General features: G+C 37.1%; 1 protein-coding gene across 1 annotated transcript in view; it reads left to right on the forward strand.

Annotated features, from left to right (window-relative positions):
- Nucleotides 1–12,490, forward strand: part of PIP5K1B (phosphatidylinositol-4-phosphate 5-kinase type 1 beta) — a 326,251-nt gene extending 313,761 nt beyond the window's left edge. Inside the window, exon 15 of the mRNA XM_044659358.1 lies at nucleotides 11,758–12,490. Coding sequence (XP_044515293.1) covers nucleotides 11,758–11,760 — 3 coding nt within the window. The 3' untranslated portion in view covers nucleotides 11,761–12,490. The remainder of the gene's footprint in view (nucleotides 1–11,757) is intronic.
- Nucleotides 12,491–13,370: the final 880 nt, after the last annotated feature.

A 13,370-nucleotide genomic window follows, 5' to 3' on the forward strand; every position in this document is an offset into this window, starting at 1 on the left:
AAAAGTTAAGAGTTGGAAGGGAACTTAGAAATCATCTAGTCTGTATACAAATGGACTTCATTTTTATTTATTTATTTTAAACCCTTACCTCCTGATTTACTATCAGTTCTAAGACAGGAGAATGGCAATAGCTAGAGAATGAGGATTAAGTGACTTTACCTAGGGTCACATAGCTATGAAGTGTCTGAAGCCATATTTCAACCCAGGTCCTCCCAACTCCAGGTCTGGCACTTTATCCACTAAGCTACCTAGCTGCCCCGACTTCATTTTATATATAAGGAAATTGAGACTAAGAGATGAAGTGATTTGTCCAAGGTCATATACACAAAACTTTTTAGTGGCAGAACTGGAACCAGTATCTAGTTTTCCTGATTTCTAAGCCAGCTCCCTTTCTACTTATGACTCTGCTCCCTGCTTTTAGACATTCAAGGAAGGACTGGTGAAAATGTCTGGAAAGTATTCATTTAAAAAAAAAAAGACTCAGGATAATGCTTAGGCTAGATAGAATTCTCAAATGGAAAATCAAGAGTTTCTTTTGGCTCCGTCTTCAGTTTCCTAGACCAGTGATGGGCAAACTTTTTAAAGAGGGAGCCAAAGGAAAGGAAATGTTCATCTGTCAGTCTGTTTCTAAAGCAACTCTTTTGAAGTCTCATTGTATTGTATCCTACTCATTGTATTCATCAGATTAGGAATAATGTCACAGCAGTGGAATAGAACATTTCAGGGGGTTGCATTCATCTGGCCCACAGGCTGGGCCGTAGTTTGCCCATCACTGTCCTAGGTGGTCTCTCCAATAGTGAAGACCATGGGCTGACCCCAAAGACTATGTGATCAATCAACTAAACAGTAAGAAGATGGGTCACATACCGTTCTCACTGTGAAATTTGTCTCTAATACAACCTCAGCTACCCTCATCTCCCAACACTGCTCAACTCCAACTTCTTCCCCCTGCAGTGCAAATACCCAACCTCCTCTCTTCCTAGATGACCATTGTCCCTTCAGGATAATTATAACCTTAACCCATTCAGGCATCCATGTAGAATCAACTACACAGGTACCCAGAAATCACTGGGAAAAATGCCACCTCTAGATTGTTCCCCTCTGTAGCAGATTACCGTGTATCTGCAATAGGTACCTCCTGGAGGGTGAGTTCTGTGCTAGTGGAATAGAGCAGAGATCAACAAGTAAAAAAAGCCCTGTCTATCCACCCCACCCCCTAATATTTAGTTTTGGGTGAGACAGAATGAGTCACATAGCATAAGTAGGTATGAGTGGATTGTGATCTGTGTTGCTTAGATCATTTACATTCCTTTCCTCCCAAGTCCATCTCTCTTCTAAACTCCTATATTGCCTTTGACAGCCTCACCATCCTTCCTGTCACCCAAGTTATCACAATCTCATTGTACCCTTTTCTCTATTTACATATAAGATGTCACTCTCTAGTTTGGGCCTTAATTACGTTCTACAGGGACTATTGTAATAGCCTCCTAATTGGTCTCTCTGTCTCAAGTCTCTTCTCTGTAATCCATTCTTCACACAGATGCTGAAATGATTTACCGAGTATAGGTCTCTATTGTCTCTAGGATCACATTTCATCTTTTTTTATTATCTACTTGTGTATAAATTGTATAATGTGATTATTAATGTTAATAAGTATGTATAATTTATTATTAAGTACACAGACACAACATATTGAAGATGCATGCTCAAAAAAATTTTTTTTGTTATGGTAGTAGTAAGTCATCCAAAAAGTTCAGAGGCCACTGGTCTAAAGCAAATATATTATACTAGCTTGGTACTTATGGATTTGCAAAAATCACTCAAAGAGAAATTGACCTGCCCAGGATCAACTGTACTTTTTTGCTTTGTAGAACATAAAATTGTTTTAGTTGGGAGGTTTATACCACCAAAAGGAGAGTGGATCTAGGTTTTTGATTCGTGGAATGGTGGGAAAGAATGATGATTTTGGAATTAGAAGACCCCCAGTTCAAATCCCAGCTCTTCCACTAGCCATCTGCTCAACCTTGGGCAAATCACTTGGTATTTCAAACCTCAATCTCCTCATCTGTAAAATGAGATTTTTGCATCAAATGATTTCTAAAGTTATTTCTAACCCTAAGCCTATGATTATATGTTGCATTTTTTTCCTACAGGCCCAATCAGTGCAGTCACCTATTTTTTAGAGCAAGTCCATGGCTAAGGGAGATAAGTTAATGTCCAATGTTGAAAATTTGATCGAAAGCTATTTCATCTGAAAGATAAACAGTGTGGTTAAAAGAAATGCTTTTATATTGCATAGTTTTCTCCTCCTTGTTCTCTTTAAGGCTGAAAATTTTTATAATGGGCTCATCCTTTAAATGTCAATGATGTCTCAAGTTGTGTCCAAATCTTTATGACCCCATTTGGGGTTTTCTTGGCAAAAATACTGGAGCAATTTGCCATTTTCTTCTCCAGCTCATTTGACAAGATGAGGAAACTGAGGCAAACAGTGAAGTGACTTGCCCAGGATCGCATAGCTATTAAGTATCTGAGGCCAGATTTGAACTCAGATTTTCCTGACTCCAGCCCTGGCCTTCTATCCATTGTGCCACCTATCTGCCTTTAAAGTAATGTTAAATGCTATAATTATGGCATAGCTTACAAAAAAAGATAATTCTTGTTTGCTGTGAATACCATTTCTACCCATTACAACTAATTTTTCCTAAGTCTTTTTGAATTGACCTTTTGGCAAGTTAGGGTTTAATAAATGAAAATGCTTCTCTTTACCTCAGAATACTAATGCAGTAGTATCTTTAACTGGGTCTCCAAAAGTGAAGAATGGAAGCTGTTGGCGTTGTTGTTGTCATTGTTGTTCAGTCATTCAGTCGTGTCCAACTCTTTGTGACCCCATGGACCACAACTGAGCATGAGGTTTTCTTGGCAAAGAGACTACAGTGGTTTACCATTTCCTCCTCCGATGGAGCCAATGGACCCTTTGGTCAGAGAATCGGAGGTTAAGTGTCTTGTACAAAGACTGGACAAATCCAGAGACTGGATTTGACTTCCTATCTTTCTGACTTCAAATGCTCTATCCGCTGAGTCACCAATTGCCCCCTTAGAAGCTGTGTGACATGTATGTGCATAGTGTGTGTGTGTGCATGTATATGTATACACATGAGTACATCCACATGTGTGTGCATATAAATATATTTTTCTTTGTTAAATCTTTGAGGATGATCTCTTGGAACTATTCTACTATGTTCCCTTTATTAAATCTTTGAAAATCAAAATACTATTATAAATAGGTATAATGGGGCAGGGTGGGTTGGAGTCAGAGACTCTTGGTTCAGATCCCATCTCTGATACTACTTATGTGACTTCAGGAATTCACTAAAACCCCCTAAGCCTCAGTTCCTCATCTGTAAGGTAAGAAAGTGGAGATACCTTCTAGCTCTAAATCTGGAATTCCAAGCAGAGAGGGTTTGAAAGGAAGATGCTATTCCCAGTCATCCTCGGAGTCCGAATGCTACGTCTCATGCCCCTACAAAGCCTGGGAGTTTCTGACATCTGATTAGTCCCTTCTGTAGCAAAGAGAGTTGGGCCAGTATACTTATCAGATGACAATGTTCCTTTTCAAATGAAAATAATAGATTTTCTTCTTCTTCATGTTTTCCAAAGGAAGGAAGCAGCTGGGAGAAAGATTAATTTGCCTGTCTCTTATGTTGAGATAAAAGAACTTTGTGATATATTAGATAATAAGGTAACAAATTAACTTTACAATTAGCAAAAGTAACTTGGGTTCTGGAAATGCTGTTGTAGAACTGTCGGGGTGATAAATCACTGATGCCCAAAGCATCTTGTAGCATACTCAGGGAACAAATCGCCAGGAGGGGAATGGCATTAAATAATCTCCTTCACACTAACAGTTTTGAAATGATAAGACCAGCTCCTAAATCCATCATGCGAGAGAGCCTAGAGGAGAGCAAACTTGTCGTTTCCGTCTAGACTATATGCATTGGGTAGTAGTAGGTTCTTATTGTGTATGTTTAACTATTGACAGGAAATATATTCTCTCACGAGTTACTACCATGCCTATATTTAGCCATTAAAGTGAGTAGGAGGGGAAGAAGCATAGAATAATTCCTAATTCAAATACAAACATTATCCATCCTTTAAGATCTTACTCAATGATAATATACGTATAACCCAGTGAAATTGCTTGTCAACTCTGGGAGATGGGAGGGAAGAGGGTAGAGAGACAAGAATCATGTAACCGTAGAAAAAAATTTAAAAATAAAATAAAATCCAAAAAAACAAACAAACAAAAAAGACCTTACGCAGCCCCACTTCCTCTCTGAATCCTTTAAAGCTGTATTCTGGCACTCACCGATTGTGTGAACTTGAGACAAATTGTTTAATTTTGTTGTTGTTCAGTCGTGTCCTGCTCTTCGTAACTCCATTTAGATTTTTTTCTTGGCAATGGTGCTGGAGTGTTTTGCCATTTCCTTTTCCAGCTCATTTTACAAATGAGGAAACTGAGGCCAACAAAGTGACTTGCCCAGGATCACACTGCTAGTAAGTGTTTAAAGCCAGATTTGAACTCAAAAAAATAAGTCTTCCTGACTCTGGGCCCAGCACTCTATCTACTGTGCCATATAGCTGCCCCCGAATCATTTACTCACTGTTCTCCATGTGCAGATCTTTCTCAGTCAAGTATTTATTAAACATCTAATATGTGCCAGGCATTGTGCTAGGCCCCAGAGATTGAAATATAAAGGCAAAACAGTACTGCCCTTAAGGAGCTTACATTCTATCTTCATTATATATAATGATGTAGTGAATAAAGGGATAGACTTGGAGTCTACCCCTGAGTTCAAAGAAGACCTGAGTTCAAATTCTGCTCTAGATCATTAATAGTTATGTAATTCAGAAAAAGGCACTTAACAAATCAACATTTTTCCAATAAAATGGGGATAGTATACCTGATAAGGTTATTAGGAGGATTGATATAATTTATGTAATATAATATATAATATACAATACAATATATGACACAACATAATATCTAAGGTACTTTGCAAGGCTTAAAGCACTATATGAATGCTATTATGTCAATATATACAAAATAAACTCAAATTAACATGATATTTTAGGAAGGACGAGCACTAGCAGTGGGGATTCAAGAAAGGCTCCATGAATACTATTGTGCTATAAGAAATAATTGAACAAGATGGTTTCAGAAAAATGGGAAGACTTATATGAACTGATGCAAAGTGAAGTGAGGAGAACATTGTACACAGTAACATTAATATTGTAAAGATAATCACTGGGAGGGATTTAGCTATTCTCAGCAATACAGAGATCCAAAATGATCTGCAAAGACCAATGATTAAAAAGGCTATTCAGGGGGCAGCTGGGTAGCTCAGTGGAGTGAGAGTCAGGCCTAGAGACAGGAGGTCCTAGGTTCAAACCCGGCCTCAGCCACTTCCCAGCTGTGTGACCCTGGGCAAGTCACTTGACCCCCATTGCCCGCCCTTACCAATCTTCCACCTATGAGACAATACACCGAAGTACAAGGGTTTAAAAAAAAAAAAAAAAAAAAAAAAAAAGGCTATTCACCTCCAGAGAGAACTCTAAATGAAGATTGAAGCATACTTTTTTTAAAACAGACTTTATTAGTCTGCATTTTCTTGTACAATATAGCTAATATGGAAATATGTTTTGAATGGCTTCATATGTATAATCAATCTCAAATTGCTTTGCTTTCTCAAGGAATGAGGGGAGGAGTAGGATATAGGAAGAAAATTTGGAACTCAAATTTCTTAAAAATGAATGTTAAAAATGTACATATGATTAGGAATTATTATTTTAAATAAATAAAAATATTTTAAAGGCTCCATGTAGGAAGGTTATGCTAAAGCTGAATCTTGAAAGGAATAGAGTATTCTGCTAGCTAGAGACGAGGAGGGAAATTAGATTGTAAGACACAAAGTGAAATAGTTGATAGAAAGCAGGCTTTGCAGTTAGGAAGACCTGTGTAAACCTAGACTAAACTAGATTAGACTACGTTACACTAGGTTACACTTAGAATCTCTGTTCCCAATTGTAAGTTTCTTAAATTGCAGAGTAAGTATTAATATCTACATTGATTAGGAGGTGTTTCTTCATAGGGAGTTCCCTACACGAAGGAAAAACAATTATAGACAGATACATATATACATATACATCTATGTGCATATATGTATGTAAATGTGTGCATGTGTGTGCATGCGTGCGTGCGTGCGTGCGTGTGTGTGTGTGTGTGTGTGTGTGTGTGTGTGTGTGAAGGGAGCAAATAGGTAGCTCAATGGATAGACAGCCTAGCCTGGTAATGGGAGATCCTGGGTTCAAATCTGACCTCAGATCCTTTCTAATAAGCAAGTCACTTAACCTCAGTTGACTTGCCCTCATCTCTCTTGTCTTAGAATCAATACTTATTATCCAATCTCAGAAAGAAGGTAAGGTTTTAAAAAAAAAAGAAAAAGAAAAAACAAGGAAGTTAATTACAATGTGCAGGGGTCAAGATAGCAATTTGAAGTTAATTCAACAAATCTTAAATACCTGCTCTGTACAGGGCACTGTGCTTAATTAAATCAGTCTTTCTTGAATTAAGAGTTGGAAGTTAAACTTCACCTTGAAAAGGAAGCTAACAAAATGAGTTCACATTCAAGGAAGAGGTAAATATGAAAGTCCATTCCATTTCTCAACATGGAAAAGAACTTCATTTTCCCAACATAAAAATTGGTGAAAATGAAACTTGAAGTTCTACTGTCTGCTATTGCTCTTGGAATGAACAAAATATCTTGTATTTTCATGGAATCATAGAATGTTGGAACTAGAAGAAATTTAAGTCAATCAACCCCTCTTCATTTATCACATAAAGAAATGGAAGCCTTGAGAAGTCAAATGAGCTGGTTCAGGCCACATAGATGGACAAAAGGAAGGTGGCCTAGTAAAAACTAGACTCAGCACTAGAAAGCCAGAGTTTGGATTCCAACTTTGGAATCCACTAGACGTGTGAATAAAGGCAAGTTACAATGTCTCTGAGTTTCCCCACACATAAAATGGAAATGAAAATTTTATATCTCTTACTTCATAAAATTTCAGAAAGTAAAGTTCTTTATTCAAAATAAAAAAAAAGAAAAAGAAAAAAAGAAAGGAAAGTTCTTCATTAAACTTGAAGCATAACATAATTATGATCCATGGTGATGGAAAACTAATATTTCAATCTAGATCTCCTTTCCATTCCAGTCCTTTTATCATTACACCATATTGCCTCTTTGACACCTACTGGCCCATGGAGCTCTGGCTCATGGAGCGCAATTGTGGGCTATTAGAAAACACATTCTTGGGGGCAGCTTAAGTAGCTCAGTAGAATGAGAGTCCAGAGATAAGATATTCTGTTTTTAAATCTGGCCTCAGACACTTCCTACCTATGTGACTATAGGTAAGTCACTTGACCCCCATTGCCTAGCCCATAACACTCTTCTGCCTTGGAACCAATACACAGTATTGATTCTAAAATGGAAGGTGAGCGTTTAAAAAAAAAAAAAGAAAGAAAACATTTTTTTCTTTCTAACCATGAATTTTGTAAGATCAGTTCTCACTTGGAGATCCCAATTTCCTCCATCTCTAAATCAAAGATAATATCTCTCACCCTCACTAGGATATCATGAAAACTCAAAGGTCTATGTTCTTGGTGATTTGATTGTAAAAGACATGGCAAATGTTGGCTGGCAAATGAAAGAGAAAAAAACATCTTTTCATGTTTCAGAGCCTTGTTTCCCTAATGCTGTTTATATTAAGCTTTCAGGAGGAGAAGGTATAGCAACATCTTTTCAGATAGGGGAAACTGAGCCCCTGAGAAACAAAATTAGATGTCAAAGGTCACATAGATAGCAAATAGCAGGATTAAGAGGATTAAACTCCAATCCTCTTGCTACTATGTAAACAATACTGGGTTATTGTATTGCACATTAATTTGAGTAATTAATTTCTGTGGGGCTATAAATTTAATAACATATCCCATTTTTTACTGAGTAAAAGACCAGTATTGCTATCTAGATTTCTGACTGAAGCAATATTTATCACAGCCAGACTCTAAGCCTTCAGATCCTACAGAGTACTTCTGCCCAACAATAACTTATTTAAGATATAGGTGTTTGTTTGGAATTATAAATTGGTATAACTAGGAAGCAACTTTAGTAACTGATAATGTGTCCCAGAGTGAAAATCAGAGTGAAAAGTCAGCAGGGCTGGGACTATGTCTCCTTATTTACCCCTTGACATGGTCTTACTCCTCAGCTTGTCAGGTGCTAAGTTTGTTGTTGTTATTGTTGTTCAGACATTTTCAGTCATTTCCTACTCTTCATGACCCCACTTGGGGTTTTCTTGGCAGAGATACTAAAGAGGTTTGCCATTTTCTTCTCCAGCTCATATTAGAGATGAGGAAACTCAGGCAAACAGGGTTAAGTGACTTGCCCAAAGTCACACAACTAGTTAAGTGTCTGCAGTGAGATTTGAACTCAGGAAAATGAGTTTTCCTGACTCCAGGCCTGGTTCTCTCTCTGCTGGTACATCTAGCTGCCTCAGTGACAAGCTAGCCCCAGGTAAAATATTTTCTGTGTGAATGCAAAATTTATTTCTTAGTAGTGTATTTTTTTAATTTTTTCCTTTCGTGTAAATACTTATATGGAATTTAGCATATTCTTTTAAAGCCATATATGATTTTTTTATACTCTAGATCAAGGGTTCTTAAGTATTTTTTTGTCATGGACCTCTTTGGAAGACTGGTAAAGACTGTGAATCTCTTCTCACAAAAAGGTTTTTAAGCTCAAACATAGCAAGGAAAAGCATTTATATTGATCTTTCTCAAGGCTACCATATAATGATATAATGGTAAAAACATTAGAACTGAAGACAAGACTTGGATTTTTTTTTTTAATTCATGGATCCCAGGTTAAAAACTCTTGTCCTAGAGAAAACATAGAATAGGATTGGAGAAGAGGTGACTGGAACATGAGTTAGGAGAAGGGGAGATGGGAGTAGGGGTAGGAAAAGAGCTTAAACATGTAACAGATTTTAAACTAAGTGATCAAGTCAAAGGCTTAGCCAACTTGTATTTGCTTCAGATGTGATATTCCAGTTTATAGATTATTAAGGCCCATTTTCCCCCTCCTTCTTAGTCTCCAACTCTAACCACTCTGTGATCTTTACACCTTCTATTAAGGTCACCAAAGAGATTGGACTAGTTCAGGAATTATTATGCCTTCTGTTTGTATAGTGCCTTGTATTTTTCATTTCTGTTATCTCATTTGATCCTCAAAACAATCCTCTGAGATAGCAAGAGCGTGTATTTCTGGTACCTTTTTTATAGATTAGAAAACTGAGGTCAGAGAGGTTAGTTAACTTGCCCAAGATCATTAAGGTAATCAGTGAAAGGGTCTAAACTGCAAGCTAGACCTTTCCAATACGGAAGGAAGGAAGGAAGGAAGGAAGGAAGGAAGGAAGGAAGGAGAGAAAACTCCATCCATTTTGCTTCATTTTAGCTATCCTGATGAAAGAGTTGGTGGACTTGTGGGATTATCTATCCATTTCAATTGAAAGAAAACATTTTCTAGCTTCAGAATATAAGCCCAGAATGAAGCCAAGACATTTGAATAACCTAGGCAGGGCTTGAAAAATGCAGGTCATATGTATTTCCTCATTTCTTATGTATTTCCATACTCTCTACATAGTGGATGGGAATAAACTTAGAAGTCAAGAAGATCTGAATTCATGATGCAGATTGAAATAAGCAGAATAAGGAAAATATTGTACATAGTAACAGCAATATTGTGAAATGATCAACTGTGATCGACTTAACTATTATCATCAATACAACGATCCAGGAAAATTCTGAGGGACTTATGACAAAGAATGCTATCCACTGCCAGAGAAAGACTGGTTGGAGTCAGAATGCAGATGAAAGTATATGATTTTCCACTTGTTTGTTTGGGCTTATGTTTTGGGGTTTGAGTTTTATAAGATTATTTGCAAAAATGAACAATATGGAAATATGTTTTGCATGATAATACACATGTAGCTCAGATTGAATCGCCTGCCAGCACCAGGAGGGGGAAGAAAATGGAAAGAGGGAGATAAGTTCAATTATATAATTTAGGGAAACTTGTGTGGAAATTTATTGCATGTAATTGGTAAAAAAAAAAAAAAAAGAATTTAAAAAATATTTTTTTTAAACCCTTAACTTCTGTGTATTGGCTCCTTGGTGGAGGAGTGGTAAGGGTGGGCAATGGGGATCAAGTGACTTGCCCAGGGCACACAGCTGGGAAGTGTCTGAGGCCGGATTTGAACCTAGGACCTCCTGTCTCTAGGCCTGACTCTCAATCCACTGAGCTACCCAGCTGCCCTTAAAAAATATTTTTTAAAAAAGAAAACCTGAGTTAAAGTTCTGATTTGGGTACATACTAACTTTATGACCAGGGAGTCACCTAAATTCTTAGTATCCCTAGGCAATTTTCCTTCCAAGTGGAAGAAGTTTCCACACTTTTACTGTGTGTGCAAAGTACCATGCTAAGCCTTGGAAATACAAATGCAGACAACAAATAAAGATGATTTTAGCTGCAAATCCAATGGAAAGTTCCCAGGGTCCTTAGGATGCAGCAGCAAAGTAGATGTTAATGCTTCTTTTTAATGTCATTTCCACTGATAAAATCATATCACAGATCCAGACAAAACAAAAAAATATCAGTGCCTTACAGAGTTGTAATGAGGCAAATAAACCCTAAAGTGATATAGAAATATGTATTTTCTGAGAATACTGAATCAACAAGCATTTATTCTTAATCATCTACTATATAGAGCAGTCACTGTGCTAGGCACTGAGGACACAAAGAAATGACCCCAGCCCACAAGAAGCAAAGGAAGATAACATGTATACATATAACCACATACAAATATAAGCAACATAAATGCAAGGTAATAAGGGAAGGGGAAAGGCACTAACAGCTGTGAGGATCAAGAAACGCTTTGTAAAGAAAGTAGGACTTGAACTGAGCCTGAGAGGAAACCAGGATTAAGAAATGGAATTGAAAAGGAAAAGAGAAGACATCTAGGTGGTTCAGTGGATAGAGCACCAGGTTTGGAGTCAGGAGGTCCTGGGTTCAAAACTGGCTTCAGACACTTTCTAGTTATGTGACCCTGGACAAGTCATTTAATCCTTATTGCCTAGCTCTCACTGTTCTTTTGCCTTGAAACTAATATTTTGTATTAGTGTTGATTCTAAGACAGAAGATAAGGGTTGTTTTTTAATTTTTTTTTTAAAGGAGAGCGTTCCAGTTATGGTGGGAAGGGGCCTCCTTAGCAAAGGAAAGAGGCTAGAGGTAGATCCCTATGGGTAAGAACAGCAAAAGGAAGTCAGTTTTGCTGAAATATGTAGTTCATAAAAGGGATTAATGAATAATAAGACTGGAAAATTGGGTCAAAGCCAACTTGTGAAGGACTTTGTATTTGATCCTGAAGGAAATGGAAACCCACCAGTTTATTGAGCAGGGCATTGACATGTTTAGACCTGTTGTTGCGTACAAAAGCTCATGATACTTTTGTTTGTGAATCCTAATCCTCACACGTGGAGAGGGAATAGCTTGAATGTATTTGGCTACCAATCACTGGATGAATGATGAATTTGTATGTACGAAGAAAGATGTGAGACTCATACCTGTGTTCTTTTTTTCTTTTCAGTAAAAGAAAATGAAAGTCTATACACGCAGGCAAGAAATAGCCACAGTGACTGAAAATCCTGTTCTCCACTCCAGAATTACTGAGAGGAACTTAACTTTGTTAAACAGAGAGTAACAATCGACTGGACTTATCTTTACCTTTGAAATATGTCAGGGGAGCCTCAAACCATAGAAGTGATAGCTCTGCTTACTTGGCGGAAATGATGTGAAAAAAGCTACATGTTCCTATCATTTGCTGTTGCTTGTTGAACTGTGAAGAACCGCATAGACTATATTTAAGCTACTTTCTATACCGCTGCCAATCACCCTTGGGGACTTGGAAGTCATATTTTCCTATTGGCTCTTATGTTTATTTCATTTGCATGTATCAAGTGATAATGCACAAGTCAAATATGTAATCTGAATATCTATTTAAAAACTCATCAATATGAAATGGTGAATAAAGTGTAAATTCTGCTCCTCTTTTCAAAGTCATAATCGCGTAAGTCCATGTTGTCGGAAGTCTAAACTGATTTCATACAAGGATCAGTATAACCTGTCTGCACCAACTTTATGGAAACTTGCTTCTATAAAGATATTTTCACTGTTGACTAGTGAAACGAGAGAGAGAAAGCTATTTATAACAAGGCCTTATGTTGTGTACATATATTGTCTTTGAAATATTTGTGATTCAGTTTATTGCTTGTAAAAGAGAAATTATATAATTTATTTAGTAAATACTACTGTAAACTATAGTTTTGTTGACAGAAATAAAAATATTTTGTTCTCAACATTGGCAATATATTTGGTTTGGCCTGGTCTTTCCACTGCTATTCTTTTAACCCCTCCTCCCTCTTTTTATGACCTTGGTGGCCCCACACGTAGCAGATTGCCTGAAGAGGGATTGAAAATCCAGCAGAATGAAATTTTAAAAAATAGATCCCGAAAGGAGTGTCCCAATAAATACTAGGCAGATGATCCAAAATGCTGCTTCCTAAAATGCCAAGATGAGTAGCTTTGGTAGATCAGCAATAAGTAGCTATGTAATAAATAGTATAGGCAAGACTATTATAATAACAATAACAATAATAACAATAATTTTCATTTCTGCAATGCTTTCAGATTTAATAATACTTTTCTCAAAACAACCCTGATAATGTGAGTACCATCCCCATATTATAGTTAAAGAAGCTGGGACTCAGAGAGTCACCCAGCCAATAAGTGTCAGAACTGAAAAACAGTATGGAAACAAGAGAATTAAGTCAGCTTCAGGAAGTTCATTCATAGGAAAAAATGTTAGAGAGAAATTTCCTAAGAGCAGGAGGAGTACTTGAAAATGCTGATTATGAAAAATGTGAATCTAATGAATATGATACTGTTTTACATAATTAATTTAACATAATAGTTCTCAGGTTTGTTCCAGGTCTAAATCTTCCATCTATTAAATCTAACTCTGCAGTGTGTTCTAAATTGGTTCCTTCCTTTCTATTTCCACTGCAAGTACTCTAGTTCAGGCCCAATTGCCTCATGCCATGACTGCTCTCATAGCTTCCCAAATGATTTACCTGACTACAGTCTCTTCCTCAACTATAATTCATCCCACACACAACTGCCAGGGTAATGTTCTTAATGCAT

This window comes from Gracilinanus agilis, chromosome 1 (assembly GCF_016433145.1).
Source record: "Gracilinanus agilis isolate LMUSP501 chromosome 1, AgileGrace, whole genome shotgun sequence".
NCBI lineage: Eukaryota > Metazoa > Chordata > Mammalia > Didelphimorphia > Didelphidae > Gracilinanus > Gracilinanus agilis.